The sequence below is a fragment of the Engraulis encrasicolus genome, chromosome 20, assembly GCF_034702125.1.
Source record: "Engraulis encrasicolus isolate BLACKSEA-1 chromosome 20, IST_EnEncr_1.0, whole genome shotgun sequence".
NCBI classification, from domain to species: domain Eukaryota; kingdom Metazoa; phylum Chordata; class Actinopteri; order Clupeiformes; family Engraulidae; genus Engraulis; species Engraulis encrasicolus.
Window position 1 is genome coordinate 35,107,352 of NC_085876.1, and position 13,715 is coordinate 35,121,066.

General features: G+C 46.6%; 1 protein-coding gene across 1 annotated transcript in view; it reads left to right on the plus strand.

Moving 5' to 3' along the window:
- Positions 1–209: 209 nt before the first annotated feature.
- Positions 210–13,715, plus strand: part of snx27a (sorting nexin 27a) — a 51,284-nt gene continuing 37,778 nt past the window's right edge. Inside the window, exon 1 of the mRNA XM_063185810.1 lies at positions 210–687. Within this exon, the coding sequence (XP_063041880.1) occupies positions 368–687 (320 nt within the window). The 5' untranslated portion in view covers positions 210–367. The remainder of the gene's footprint in view (positions 688–13,715) is intronic.

The window sequence follows — 13,715 nt, forward strand, 5'->3', positions numbered from 1 at the left end:
ATTAATGAATGATATTAGGCATAGCCTTATGGATTGGGAACGAGAAATCAACGTAATAGTAAAGTTAAAGTTCATTATTCATTAATCATAATAGCCTACTTAGACCTACTTTTAGTAACTAAAAAAGTTATATGTGACTGGTAGCCTATGTGACTGTTGCCCCAAATAGGTTGATAGGGCTATGGGTCGGTGCTCCCTGATTGCAAAAAAAGTGAACAAGGACACAGCTAGAAAAGCGAAAGGGCTCGTGTGGTGATTGGGCGGGTCACCGACAGCGCCGCCGTGCTCCCAGCGTTCGGCCCAGCGTACTTGAATTGTTTTGAATGTGCGAGGCACCGACAGAAGGGGAGCAGAACTTGAACTAAAGATGGCGGACGTGGACGATGAGATACGGTCTGAACCCTCTTCTCTGCACCCCGCGGCGTCTCGGAACGGAACCGGTGTCGGTTCGGTGAGTGGTACCAGGAGCCAGAATATAACCATAATGACGACAGGCCCACGAATGGTACGGATTGTTAAATCGGAATCGGGCTATGGTTTCAATGTACGCGGCCAAGTAAGTGAAGGTGGACAACTGCGAAGTATCAACGGGGAACTGTATGCTCCACTGCAACATGTCAGCGCCGTGCTACCTGGAGGTGCTGCAGACCGAGCTGGCATATTGAAGGGTGACAGAATATTGGAAGTGTAAGTGTGCTTATTTGTCAATTACATTTCAGCCCCACAAAGTCATAAACAACTAACATGAGCTACTGCCAGACGGCTAGCAACATAAGTAGCTGGCTACATAGCCACACTGGCTGGCTAACCTGTTATCTAACTATCGCTAGCTAAGTAATAACAAATCAATGCCGCAAAGCTAGCAATGGCTATTAACCTTAGCACTAATATATTCTATGTATCCGCGGGTTTACAAGCTCATGTCAGTTGGTAGCTCTCCATTGAGGAGTGAAATGTGTTCTTTTGCACCATCAAAAGTCTTGAAACCAAATCATCCCAACAAAACATTGTGACACATGCAGACCAATGTGAACAGAAACCACATCTTGCAGTCCCTGACTAGCGGTTGCTAACCAGTGACAGTTGCTGTCCCAGTTGATAATATGAGGTCATGAGTTTGATTCTGTCCAGCAATTCAGTTAATTGTCATTTCACATTTGATCAGTTTAAATGCTGTGAAAGGTTTGCATGGTTGTGGGACGTGTTTTGCTGCCGTTGCCGAACAAGCTCGAGCCGCTCCGTTATCCCGAACGAACCCAACCTTCTCCTCCCATCGCTTCTAATTCGAGCTAAACGTTACGTATTAAGTAGCTAAGTAAAGCTCGTTTACAAAATCACCCTGTGTCCAGTGGATTAGTGGAAGGTAGTTTTGAGTGCATTGCATGTTTGCGGCAGGTGCCTAGAAATACCGACAACCTAGTTGCTATGCCCTGTTCTGCTGCTGCTGCTAGCGTTTGGTAGTGCCGCTGGAATATCATTAACGTGGTCTGTGATGCAGCCCAGCTGCAGACACTGTCGGTCTGTAATATGCTAATGTTTTTTTTGTATCGGGTCAGAATTGAAACGCATGAATTTTGTATCCACCGCTTAACAGGACATCTCAAATGAGCCATCCCGAAAGCTTATGGCGCTACACTGAAATCGAATGCGTCAAAATATTGTGCCTGTGTGTGTGAGTGTGTGTGTGTGTCTGTTGGGGGGGGGGGCTCCGTCAATGTCAGCCAAGCCAACCACTTACCGAGCTAGGATATTAAATTCGACTCACATACATACATACACTCCCCCCTTTGCACAGCACACTAGTTCTAGCTACCAGTCTTCTCCTCACCCCAAGCAACTGCTCCTCGCCATTCGCCAAGCCGAGCCAGCTGCACTGGAATGACGTAGACACACTACTGCCTAATTTTGCTGCAATTTAGTCAACACGCACGAAGAGGAAGACTCCATTTAGTTATGTCAATGAGCAAAAAATGCACCTCATTTGAATGTGTCATTCTATGTAACAAGTGTCAGTGTGTCTGCTTAACCTCAATTTTCAGTGATCAGTCAGCTGTGTTTACAGCTATTGATGTATGTAATCACTGATGCGGTCCTTGACTTATGTAGTTCTAGCCTACTAAAGAGAAATGCAAAGGGACTTGGTAAAAGGGATGAATGTTTTGTACCCGGATAAGCACCATCTCTCTCTCTCACACACACACACACACACACACACACACACACACACACACACACACGTGTGACACCGGTAGCCTTTGAAATTGGGAATCTGCATTTATGAGCTTCCAGGTTCAAAGGGTCGAAATTACAGGCCATTACAGAGCCACCATTAAAACGGGCAGCCGGCAGTAGCACACTGCCATGCCGCCGGGTGTGTGTGTGTGTGTGTGTGTGTGTGTGTGTGTGTGTGTGTGTGTGTGTGTGTGTGTGTGTGTGTGTGTGTGTGCGCGTGTGCGCGCACCCCAAAGTGGCAGCTGCTCCTATGCACGTCACTGGAGGGGCCGGCAGTGTGCCGCTCTACCCCACGCGACAATGAATGAACAAGCTCATCAACAGCAGCAAGGCCCGTCTCTGTTCATCCTTATTTTCTTCTTCTCTCTCTCTCTCTCTCTCTCTCTCTCTCTCTCTCTCTCTCTCTCTCTCTCTCTCTCTCTCTCTCTCTCTCTCTCTCGGTCTGTCAGTGTGTCTCACTCTCTCTGTCTGTAAATACAATCCATTTGAGCTTCATTGGTTTATTGGCTCCAAAAATGTGTTGATCAAAATTGAAAGTTTACCGAAAACTGTAACATGCCTGTATTCATTCATGGTAGTTAATACATTCTCTCTGTCTCTCTCTCTTTCCCTCTCTCTCTCTTTCTCTCTTTTTCTCTCTCTCTCTCTCTCTCTCTCTCTCTCTCTCTCTCTCTCTCTCTCTCTCTCAAACACACACACCCACCCCTTCCTGTTTTCATCGACCTCCATCGGTCCTTATCACAGAGAGTGTTTGCAAACATACTGAAAGCAAATCCCCATTAATCCCATCACTTATTTCTACATCTATTTTCGAGTGTTGTTTACCCTGTGGTTACCATATGCATGATATGGGCATGGTATGGTTCTTGATCATTGTTGATGAACAGTTCTGATTAGTCTGTATATCACCAGACTACCACAAGTGAGAGATCGGAACATCCGTGTAAGGCTTCATTGGATTTCCCAGGCTAGTTTCCAATAGTTGGTGTGGTTACTAGAGCTGTAACGATATTGTATCGATCCGAGAAATCGTGATACACAGAGTCATGATACTGTATCGTGATACAAGCAGGCAGTATCGTGATATGCCCTTTTTAATGTTTTGATACCCATCAGCGCATAAAACAGCCATATGATATGATACCTATGAACTATCATAGTTTTTTAGTTAACAATGTTGGCAAATGTGAAATCGTGGGGTGTATCGAACCGTAGGTCATGAATCGTGATACAAACCGAATCGTGAGTTGAGTGTATCGTTACAGCCCTAGTGGTTACTGTTTGTTCCTGAGCGGTAGGAACTTCCCAATATGCAGCTAAGGAGTCAGCTACCAGTACCTCCCACCTGAAAACGTTCCAGCCAGCAACTCAAACGCACTAAACTTACTTACAAACATGGAGGACCTGCCCACCTGTCAAAGATGTGAGCAATGTAAACAAAGAGGTGTTCAAAACCATGCGCTTCTCATTTTGCCGCATACATTTTTGAAAGAGGGAATGACAATAACTACACGCTAGAAAAGTTCACGAGCGGTTTTGCAACCATTAACCAATCCAACTCAACTCTATTTGTTACAGAATGATAATTGCTGAGTAATTTGCAACATTTGTTTTGTAAACTATTCCCATCACAATGTGCTGCCTTTGCTGTGTTGTTGACGTCACGATTTTCAATGGGATGAAGTCAGGGTACTTCGATGTGGCCCCAGCTCGCGGCTAGAACATTCTGGTTCAACAGGCGTTCCAATGCATTTCAGCCAGGAGTACAGCAACATTATATCCCACCGCTGGGGAATGCAGTGTTAATGGTTTGACCAGTTGCCAAAGTTAATCCGTCATGGCATTGTTTTTGATTGCCGAGTATTGTCCATAATTAGCAGTTATGGTGGACTGTTTAACTTTGTGATTTATTGCCCAGGTGTCTCTGTATGTTGCCTTGAACATGGCATATTCTTTATTGCTCTCAATTAACACTTAGTATTGTTTATTTGGTTAGCCTAGGCTTACACTACACTGCTCCACTGCTGCTCTCTTCTGCTCTTCTCTACTCTCCTTTTTTTGGCTGGCTCTTCTCCGCATTAGTCATCAAGAGAAGATTTCCTTCACTGAATGGACATGGCATTGTTTTTGATAATTGTTGATGGTGAACAATCACGGATAGTCTGTTTGTTGGGTTTGTCTGTTGTTGATTTTGTTGGTGCTCTCCTCTCCTCTTCTCTGCTGACTCTCTTGTCTGCCCAGCATGCCCCTTCTGCTGCCCTGCATCTCTCAGTCACACGACCGTCTTTTGCATCAGCTTTTGTTACCCTCTCCAGTTAGTTTGGGCAGTCACAGCTAAGTGGTTAGGGTGTCAAACTTGGAGCCCAAAGGTTGCCAGTTCGACTCCCGACCCGCCAGGTTGGTGGGTGAAGTAATTAACCAGTGCTCGCCTCTCCCCCATCCTCCTCCATGACAAAGGTACCCTGAGCATGGTACTGTCCCACCGCACTGTTACCTTGGGGCGTCGTTTGGGCCTACCCCCATGCATAGGTGAGGCATAAATGCTATTTTGTTGTGTGCACTGAGCGCTGTAGAGTGCTCTGTCACATTGACGATCAGAGTTTCCCTGATGGGCCACTTTCACTTAGTTAGTTAGTCAGTTAGTTAGTCTGCGGCTTCACCTCCAAGAAATGAATGAACAAATGAATGACGTGGCATAACAGCAAGTGCAGCCGGGTGGTTGACGCTTAAGGGCGTGACACAATTAAAAACAAAAGTTATTCCAATTCCTGGAAAAAAAAAAATTATAAGAGCAGTCACACAACAGGACACCATAACATTAACCTAAGCATTGTGTGACAGAAACATTGGAATATGAAGACATATTAAGAGGTTAATAGTCACCTTAAACTTCCACAGCACTCTCCAATAACTGAGGTACTGACTGGTTAGGACTAGAGCCCGTCTTTAAGACCCTTGTAGTCGGCCTTGCAGCTGCCCGTTCACAAACATTGACATACTTGTCACCCCACAGGACGCAATTTGTGTTACGAAATTGAACTTGTAGTTAATATTACTGTCATGAGTTTTTTTCATATTCACATATCTTAATAAAGTTAATATTTATGCAATCATGCCAAATGCTTCATACATTATTCAAAATGTTGTTGGTTAATTTATATATATATTATATTCCAGGTTTCATTAATGTTACAGTCACACCGCAGGATATTTGACATATAAACCTTACATAATACCACATCTTCTTTCATTTGTCTTCTTTTTTCTTCTTTGACAGTTTTGTAGGTTTTTAACCAATGTTACGAAAAAACAAGGCGTCACGTCAACCACCCAGCCATAGCTACTTGGTCAGGTAGCCATATGTGTGTTTGTGTGCGTGTTAGAGAGAAAGAAAGCGGAAGCAAAAAAGGGAGATTAAACGCTACTTTAGGAGAGTGTTGAAACCAAGCACCAAACATTACTTCGGTTACCACAATCTTGATAACGAAAGAAAATCAAAGGCTCTGAGCCAATCCCACGGACTGAATTTTGGAAATCGACTCCGTATAACGCATCACACAACAAGTGAGAGACAGGTACGGAGTGATAAGAGTAGGCGCCAGGTCAAAATAAGACTTGCACCTGTCCAATCAATCCTTTTTGTGATTGACAATTTTTATTGTTGTCAAAGTTTTACCCAGAAACCTGAACTTTCCTTTTCTGGCAACCCCCCACCCTAATCCTCAACTAATCAATCCTAACCTATATCCAACTCCTTATCTGCCCCATCTGAAACGACTATTTTTCCACCTCCAATAACAAACATAGTTGTCAATTCTGGATTCTGAAGGTGAAAAACGCTGCCACAAATTTGACTCTACCCGCAGTAAATCAGCTGATGGCATGAATGTACACAAAATGAACATCAGTAACAACACTAGTGTGGAAATGTGGCATTTTCTGAATTAGGAATCAAAAGGACTCTGCTAACAACACATGGCCTGTTTTAAATTCATGACCCACCTCCAGACTACAAGCTACTGCCTGCCTGTCTGCCTACCAGTGTGTCTGTGTTTTTCTGTTTGTCTGTCTGTCTGTCTGCATGTTTGCCTGTCTGTCTGTCTTTCTGCAAGTGCGTCTTCATCCCTGTCTGCCTGCCTGCTTCTCTGTCTTGTCTGTCTTGTCTGTCTGTCTGTCTGTCTGTCTGTCTGTCTGTCTGTCTGTCTGTCTGTCTGTCTGCCTGCGTATTTACCTGTCTGTCTTTCAGTAAGTCTTTTCTTCCTGCAAGGCTTTTTTAATTCCTGTCTGTCTGTCTGCCAGTCCTGTCTGTCTCCCTTTCTGTCTGCGTATTTACCTGTCTGCCTCTCTGTCTGCCTGTTTGTCTGCTACTGCCGGTGTCTGGGTGTAGGCCCCCGACCCGACGGATACCAGGCAGACGGGGACAGGCAGATGGGCAGGGGCTCCTGCCTGCTTGCTTAGCCAGCCGTCTGGTCTGCCTCTCTGTCTTGCGTAACGAGGGCCCTGTCTCCTCTCCTCTCCGTTCTCCTCTCCTCTCCGTTCTCCTCTCCTCTCCTCTCTCTCCTCTCCTCTACTCTCCTGTCAGTTCTCCTGTCAGTTCTCCTCTCCTCTCCTCTCTTCTCCTCTCCGTTCTCCTCTCCGTTCTCCTCTCCTCTCCTCTCCTCTCCTTTCCTCTCCCTCTCCCTCTCCCTTCTCCTCTCCTCTCCCTCTCCGTTCTCCTCTCCCTCTCCGTTCTCCTCTCCTCTCCGTTCTCCTCTACTCTCTCTCCTCTCCTTCTCCTCTCCACTCCGTTCTCCTCTCCGTTCTCCTCTCCGTTCTCCTCTCCGTTCTCCTCTCTTCCACTCTCTTCCACTCCTCTCCTCTGCCACCGCTGCCTTGCCTTCTCACGGCCGGGGAGCCCTCAGACCTCACGGACGTGACGCCACCACTACTGCCGCCACTGTTGCTGTTCCTGTGACACACGGTCTATAAATCAGAAGGCTGCAACCGGTTTATGTCACCACGCCTTCTCCGCTGTCCTAAATCTTTTCCCTCTCCACGCTTTTTTTTTTGCCTGTTTGTTTACTCTCTGGGCCGTAGTTCAGAAAAAGAAACACGTGTGAAAGATTCTTGTCTTCCGAGGCGGTTTCCCCTTCATAACAACAAGCCTTGGGGCAGCCGTGGCCTAGTGGTTAAGGAGATGGGCTTTAGATCAGAGGGTTGTTGTTGTAGGTTTGAATCCCACCCTTCCACTCCCTATCTCACTCCATGGCTGAGGTGCCCTTGAGCAAGGCACCTAACCCCACATTGCTTCAGGAACTGTACACAGTACCCTCTAAATACTGTATTCGAATTGCACCCTTCCTCCATCCATTGTTGAGGTGCCCTTGCAAGGCACCTAACCCCACACTGCTCCAGGGGCTGTAACCAATACCCTGTACTTTAAAAGCGTCAGATAAGTGAAATATTAAGTAATGTAACAAACAAACTAACCCTACTCACCTGTAGTTACCTTGTCATGCCAGTGTATTCTGTGCCCTTCCCACATATTGTATGTTTTTGGCTATGTCCTCTGCTGTAAGTTGCTTTTGATGAATAGTTAATTGCTAAATGTTATGTAATATAAGAGAAATTTTATGGATCAATGCACACATTCAAGAATTGCAGTTAGTGTACACACACACACACACACACACACACACACACACACACACACACACACACACACACACACAAAAGCAGGCCTTTTTGTATGTTCCCTCTTATTACTGTACGGTATTCTGGAAAGAGGCTCATGCTGCGTAACTGAGGCAGTGGAAAGAGTTGCTTGACTCCTGTGCTATTTTTGCTGTCTTTTCGACAGGCTAGAAAAATGAAACAGTTACACTGGGCTGCTGTGTGTGTGTGTGTGTGTGTGAGACTGAAAAACTGTGTGTGTGTGTGTGTGTGTGTGTGTGTGTGTGTGTGTGTGTGTGTGTGTGTGTGTGTGTGTGTGTGTGTGTGTGTGTGTGTGTGTGCGCGCGTGCGAGTGTGTGTGTGTACACTAACTGCAATTCTTGAATTTGTGCATGTGTGTGTGTGTGTGTGTGTGTGTGTGTGTGTGTGTGTGTGTGTGTGTGTGTGTTAGAGAAAGCGGGGCAGGGCGGTCTCTGGAGACTAGGGAGAGGAGAGGAGAGGCCAGGCTGCCTTGCCTCACTCCAGGAAGAGTCCACTCCAGCTCCAGTTCTAAACAAAGTGAACATCCTATACACACACACACACACACACACGCACTACAACCTCACATGCTCCATACATGCACACACCCACATGGAAATACGTACATTCTCTCTCTATAGGGCGGGTTATGCTTCCTACTTGTGCCACAGAGTGAGCTTGTCGCAGCCATGATGCAGTTAATTTTGGTTTATGCCCTGTGTTGAAGCGCGGTCTGCGCGATGTCACTCCAGGCTCAAACTGCCTTCAATACAAAGAGTAACCTAAACGTGTCGGTTGTTTTTTTCGCTTCACAGACTCGACGACAATGAAAATGAAACATTACATCTTTATATCACGTGCATGTTTGATCGCACTGGCAGCCACCGTGGTAGTTTGGAACAAAGAAGTGGCTCATTTGTCGAGGACGAAGCGGAATGTTTCCGCTCGGAACCACTGTTCAACTGTCCAAATAACTTCAGCGTGGTAACTTGCAAGCGCACGTGTTGTCTTTGGTTCGTGTAAATAAATCAAACGACAAAGCACGGGCAACTTATTTAATGAAGAGCTCACAGTCCGTAGACCGACGAAGGTTAGAACAAGGAAGTAGCTTGTTCTCGACTCGAGGACAGAGCAGGCTGGTCGAGAGGACCAATCAGAGACCTATTTTCGCACTTCACGCCGTCGCTCCCTGCGTCGAGACACAATTTTGGGGAGGTGCCCCAGAGTACCTGCGTGATGGGGGGGGGCTTCACTCCGTTAACTGCGCGGCTCACTGCATCACGACGCAGGGACGCTGATCTCGAGGCATAAACCACCCGAGGCATTAAGACACACATAGCCTACCCCATACCTACTGACATGGATGTTTTCTCTCTCTCTCTCCCTCTCTCTCTCTCTCTCTCTCTCTCTCTCTCTCTCTCTCTCTCTCTCTCTCTCTCTCTCTCTCTCTCTCTCTCTCTCTCTCTCTCTCTCTCTCTCTCTCGCACACATAGACACACACATGCATACACCCACATGGATGCGCACACACACAAACACACCGTCCATCCCCCGCCCATGGGAGATTCAACGCAGCCAGAACTTTTAACCCCTCGCATTCCGGTACAGGCCGTGGCTGTTTTGTAGCAGTGGCCCGATGGACCTGAAACACTGTTTGTTCTGTGTTGTGTTTCTAATTTTGGTTAGAAATGCCCACGGGCAGACTCCACTTTCTCTGCCGTCTGCTTCTCTCTCTCTCTCTCTCTCTCTCTCTCTCTCTCTCTCTCTCTCTCTCTCTCTCTCTCTCTGTCTCTGTCTCTGTCTCTGTCTATCGCTCCATCTCTCTCACAGTCACATGATGAACACACACCAAATCACACTTTCTTCCCCTCTTTGTTTTACACACACTACACATACATGTTAAAGGCACTCCTGGTCACATGTTGGAAGACACACACACACACACACACACACACACACACACACACACACACACACACACACACACACACACACACACACACACACACACACACACACACACACACACACACACACACACGATGCCCCAAACACACACAGAGGATTGGCATTTCACCCTGAAGCTGGTAATGTGCAAACAGGTGTCCTCCAACCCAAGACCACAGCCCGAACAGGAAATGGACTTGAATTGTGTGTGTGTGTGTGGGTGCGCCCCCGTTTGCATGCACTCGCATGCACGTGAGTGAGTGAGTGAGTGTGTTAGAGGGCTGTGTGTGTGTGTGTGTGTGTTTTTTTTGGTGTGGAGGGGTAGTCTGAAATGTGCTGATGTTTGCAGCGGTGGTGTTCCATCTGCTCTGCTTACTGTTCACTTTTCCCCTCGCCGGCCACATATACCTTTGAGAAGGAGTGCAAGGTCTCGCTCTTTCTTTTCTTGTCCTCCCTCCACCCACCCTCCCTCCCCACTGTTTTTCTTACTTTCTTTCAATCCCTCGTTTACTCCCCATCCCTTTCTGTCCACCACAAACAAACACACACACACACAAACACACACACATAATGGTCCTTGCAGCTTTGAGGTAGTATCCGTTCTGCTTTACATTGCGGCTCATATGACCTTCTATGAGCTCATGTGTGTGTGTGTGTCTGTGTCTGTGTCTGTGTCTGTCTGTGTCTGTGTCTGTGTCTGTGTCTGTGTCTGTGTCTGTGTCTGTGTCTGTGTGTCTCATTAACTAGCCTCACTGACTGCTGATATAGGAACTGGTGTAGAGGCTGTGGCAAGTTGGTTCAACACGCGTGTTCTTCAATTCCCGTCTCATCAGCTGTTTCTCTGTCTCTGCCTCTCTCTCTCTCTCTCTCTCTCTCTCTGTCTCTGCCTCTCTCTCTCTCTCTCTCTCTCTCTCTCTCTGTGTGTGCCTTTCTCTCCTTCGCATCTGTGTCTCTTTCATTCTGTCCCTCTCCTCCTTTTTCTTATTGTCTTTCTTTCATTTTCCTACCCCCTTTGTCTACCTCTCTCTCCCTCCCACTTTCCCTCTCTTACTTTCTCTCTCTCTCTCTCTCTCTCTCTCTCTCTCTCGCTCTCTCGCTCTCTCTCTCGCTCTCTCTCTCGCTCTCTCTTGCTCTCTCTCTCGCTCTCTCTCGCTCTCGCTCTCTGTTCTCCTCTTGTGCGTTTCGCAATCCGTACCAGGCCAGACATGCCAGCCACTGGACTTTCTCAATTCCCCCGACAGGAACTTGCACATAAAGGACTTGCTTTTGTTTGAATGTCAAAAAGTAGGCCTAGGTTTCTGAAAAAAAGAGGGAAAGAACACGGCAACAACAATGTGTTTAATGGTAATAGTCCTGCTCCGAGCCTCCGCGACGGCTAATGGGGATGTTTATGATGAATAGTTGTTTATTTCGGAGGGGTGTTTATTCCGAGTCGTGCACAACCATACTTGAGTCTGCCGTGTAGCAGGGTTTTGGGACATGAGAGGCAGCGTCTGTATTTTGGATTTGGGAGAGGAGTTGTGTTTGTGTTAGGGTTGCAAACGATTAATGAATTAATCAATTAAAAAATATTAATCGACAATTCAACTGACAAGAGACCCAGGTGAAATGGGCATGTGAAGAGTGTGTTTGAAGAGGGGTGTGAAAAGTGAGAATATTTAAATCACCTTTAGATTAAAGAATTGAAATAGAATGAATTTAAATGTGGTATTTTATCTACATTCATAATTAAAATGTTTAGATTTAGCAGTTTTTTTCCTTGAGAAACATTGAGATTTCAGGGGGAAAACGCCGCTTACCAATTAATCGTAGGTCGATCGATAAGACTATCAATGATTAATGAATTAATCGATAATTTGCATCCCTAGTTTGTTTGTGTGGTGAGAAGAGGAGTTTGTCTGTGTGAATGCATGTGTGCGTGTGTGTGTGGGTTCTTTCTCATATCCTAACTCAGTGGTTCTCAACCTTTTTTGAACAAACGCCCCCTTGGCCTCATCACAAGCCTGCCAACGCCATCTTGACCTCATCATAAGCCTGACAACGCCCCTAGTATTAAAACAATATATGGACTAATGCCCCCCAATGCCCCACCAAGCGCTGCCCCCTGGGGCGCTGTATCGGCCTCGTGATGACATCACTGACGACAGAAGTGCATTTCAATATCTCGCAAAAAAGCACAATTCTTAAGTCATTTTGTCATTTGCAGTCGGGATGGTGTATGAAGAGTAGTCCCCCAAAAGTTGTGGCTAGGCTGACAGCGGGAAAACTTCATTGTTTTCTCCGTGGAGGCAGGGCGTCAGCAAAACGCAAGGCCACAAGCACAGGCCGAGGACGGGAGCAGAGATTCTTTAAGTATAGAGATATGCCAACATAATAGGTTTCTATGGGCACCTAACGTGACCAGGTTCCGGTCTGACTAAAGGGGCGTGTCATAATGCTCCTAGCATTGAATAGAACAGTCCTCAGGTCTGCCTAGGTCTGCCTAAAGGGGGATTTCCCCCCCAATAATAGAACCCGGAATCAATGGGCCAATGGAACCTCTCTCTCTCTACTCTCTCTGACGGGAGTCTGCATATTGGATTGAACCCAGGGCCTGTGTGTCATGTTCTCTCAGACATTCACTCATGTGTCTCAAAGAGGTCAGATCGCTTGCCCTACTCTCACCCCTTCGCTACTCTCCTCTTTCTCTGTCTCCTCTCGCTTTCCATCCATCTCGCTGTTGCTCTCTCTCTCTCTCTCTCTCTCTCTCTCTCTCTCTCTCTCTCTCTCTCTCTCTCTCACTCTCTCTCTCTCTACACTCCCTTTTTTATCTCTCTACACCCCCCCCTCTCTCTCTCTCTCTCTCCCTCTCCCTCTCTCTCTCTCTATACACTCCCTTCTTTCTCTCTCTCTCTCTCTCTCTCTCTCCCTCTCTCTCTATACACTCCCTTCCTCCCTCTCTCTCTATACACTCCCTTCTTTCTCTCTCTATCTCTCCCTCTCTCTCTCTCTCTACACTCCCTTCTCCCCACTCTCTCTCTCTCTCCCTCTCTCTCTCTCTCTCTCTCTCTCTCTCTCTCTCTCTCTCTCTCTTCACCTCTACCTGTACTCCCTTGTTACCTCCGTGTCGCGGGGTGGCTGCCAGCTAGCTGGCGTTAGTGTTTTTCCACCAGCCGCCTCTTGCAGATGAATAAGTGATGATGGCCAGCCAGTGGCATATGGCAGCCGTCCCTCAACGCCACCACTCTCGCCTCACTCCGGTCCAGAAAGCCAGACACAAACAACAATGGCCTTTCTCCTCCTTTTCCTCCTTTCTTTTTGTTTTCTTCTTCACCTCTTCTACTGTTGTTGTTCTTGTCTTTTTTTCTTTTTTTCCTTTGTCATGGTAGTTTACCTTAGTCAACACAATATCCCCTACTCCCCCCTCTCTCTCTGTCTCTCTCTCTCTCTCTCTCTCTCTCTCTCTCTCTCTCTCTCTCTCTCTCTCTCTCTCTCTCTCTCTCTCTCTCTCTCTCTCTCTCCTCCTTTTTTTCTCATTGTCATAGCAGCTGTCATTCAGTTTACCCATTATTCGTCTCTCTTTCCCTTTCTTTTTTCTTTTACTCCCTCACTCCTTTTTTAGTCTCGCTTGCTCCCTCCCTTCTTTGTGTCAGTCTTTCTCTCCCTCCTTGTACCCGTTATCAGTGAGTCAACTAAGGTCAACTGGAGGCGTTTTGCTGGCAGTTTACATGTAACTGATACTCCAGTGGTGAGAATCATTGTGTCAATCTGTCTTCAACACACACACACACACACACACACACACACACACACACACACACACACACACACACACACACACACACACACACACACACACACACACACACTCTCTCTCATACACA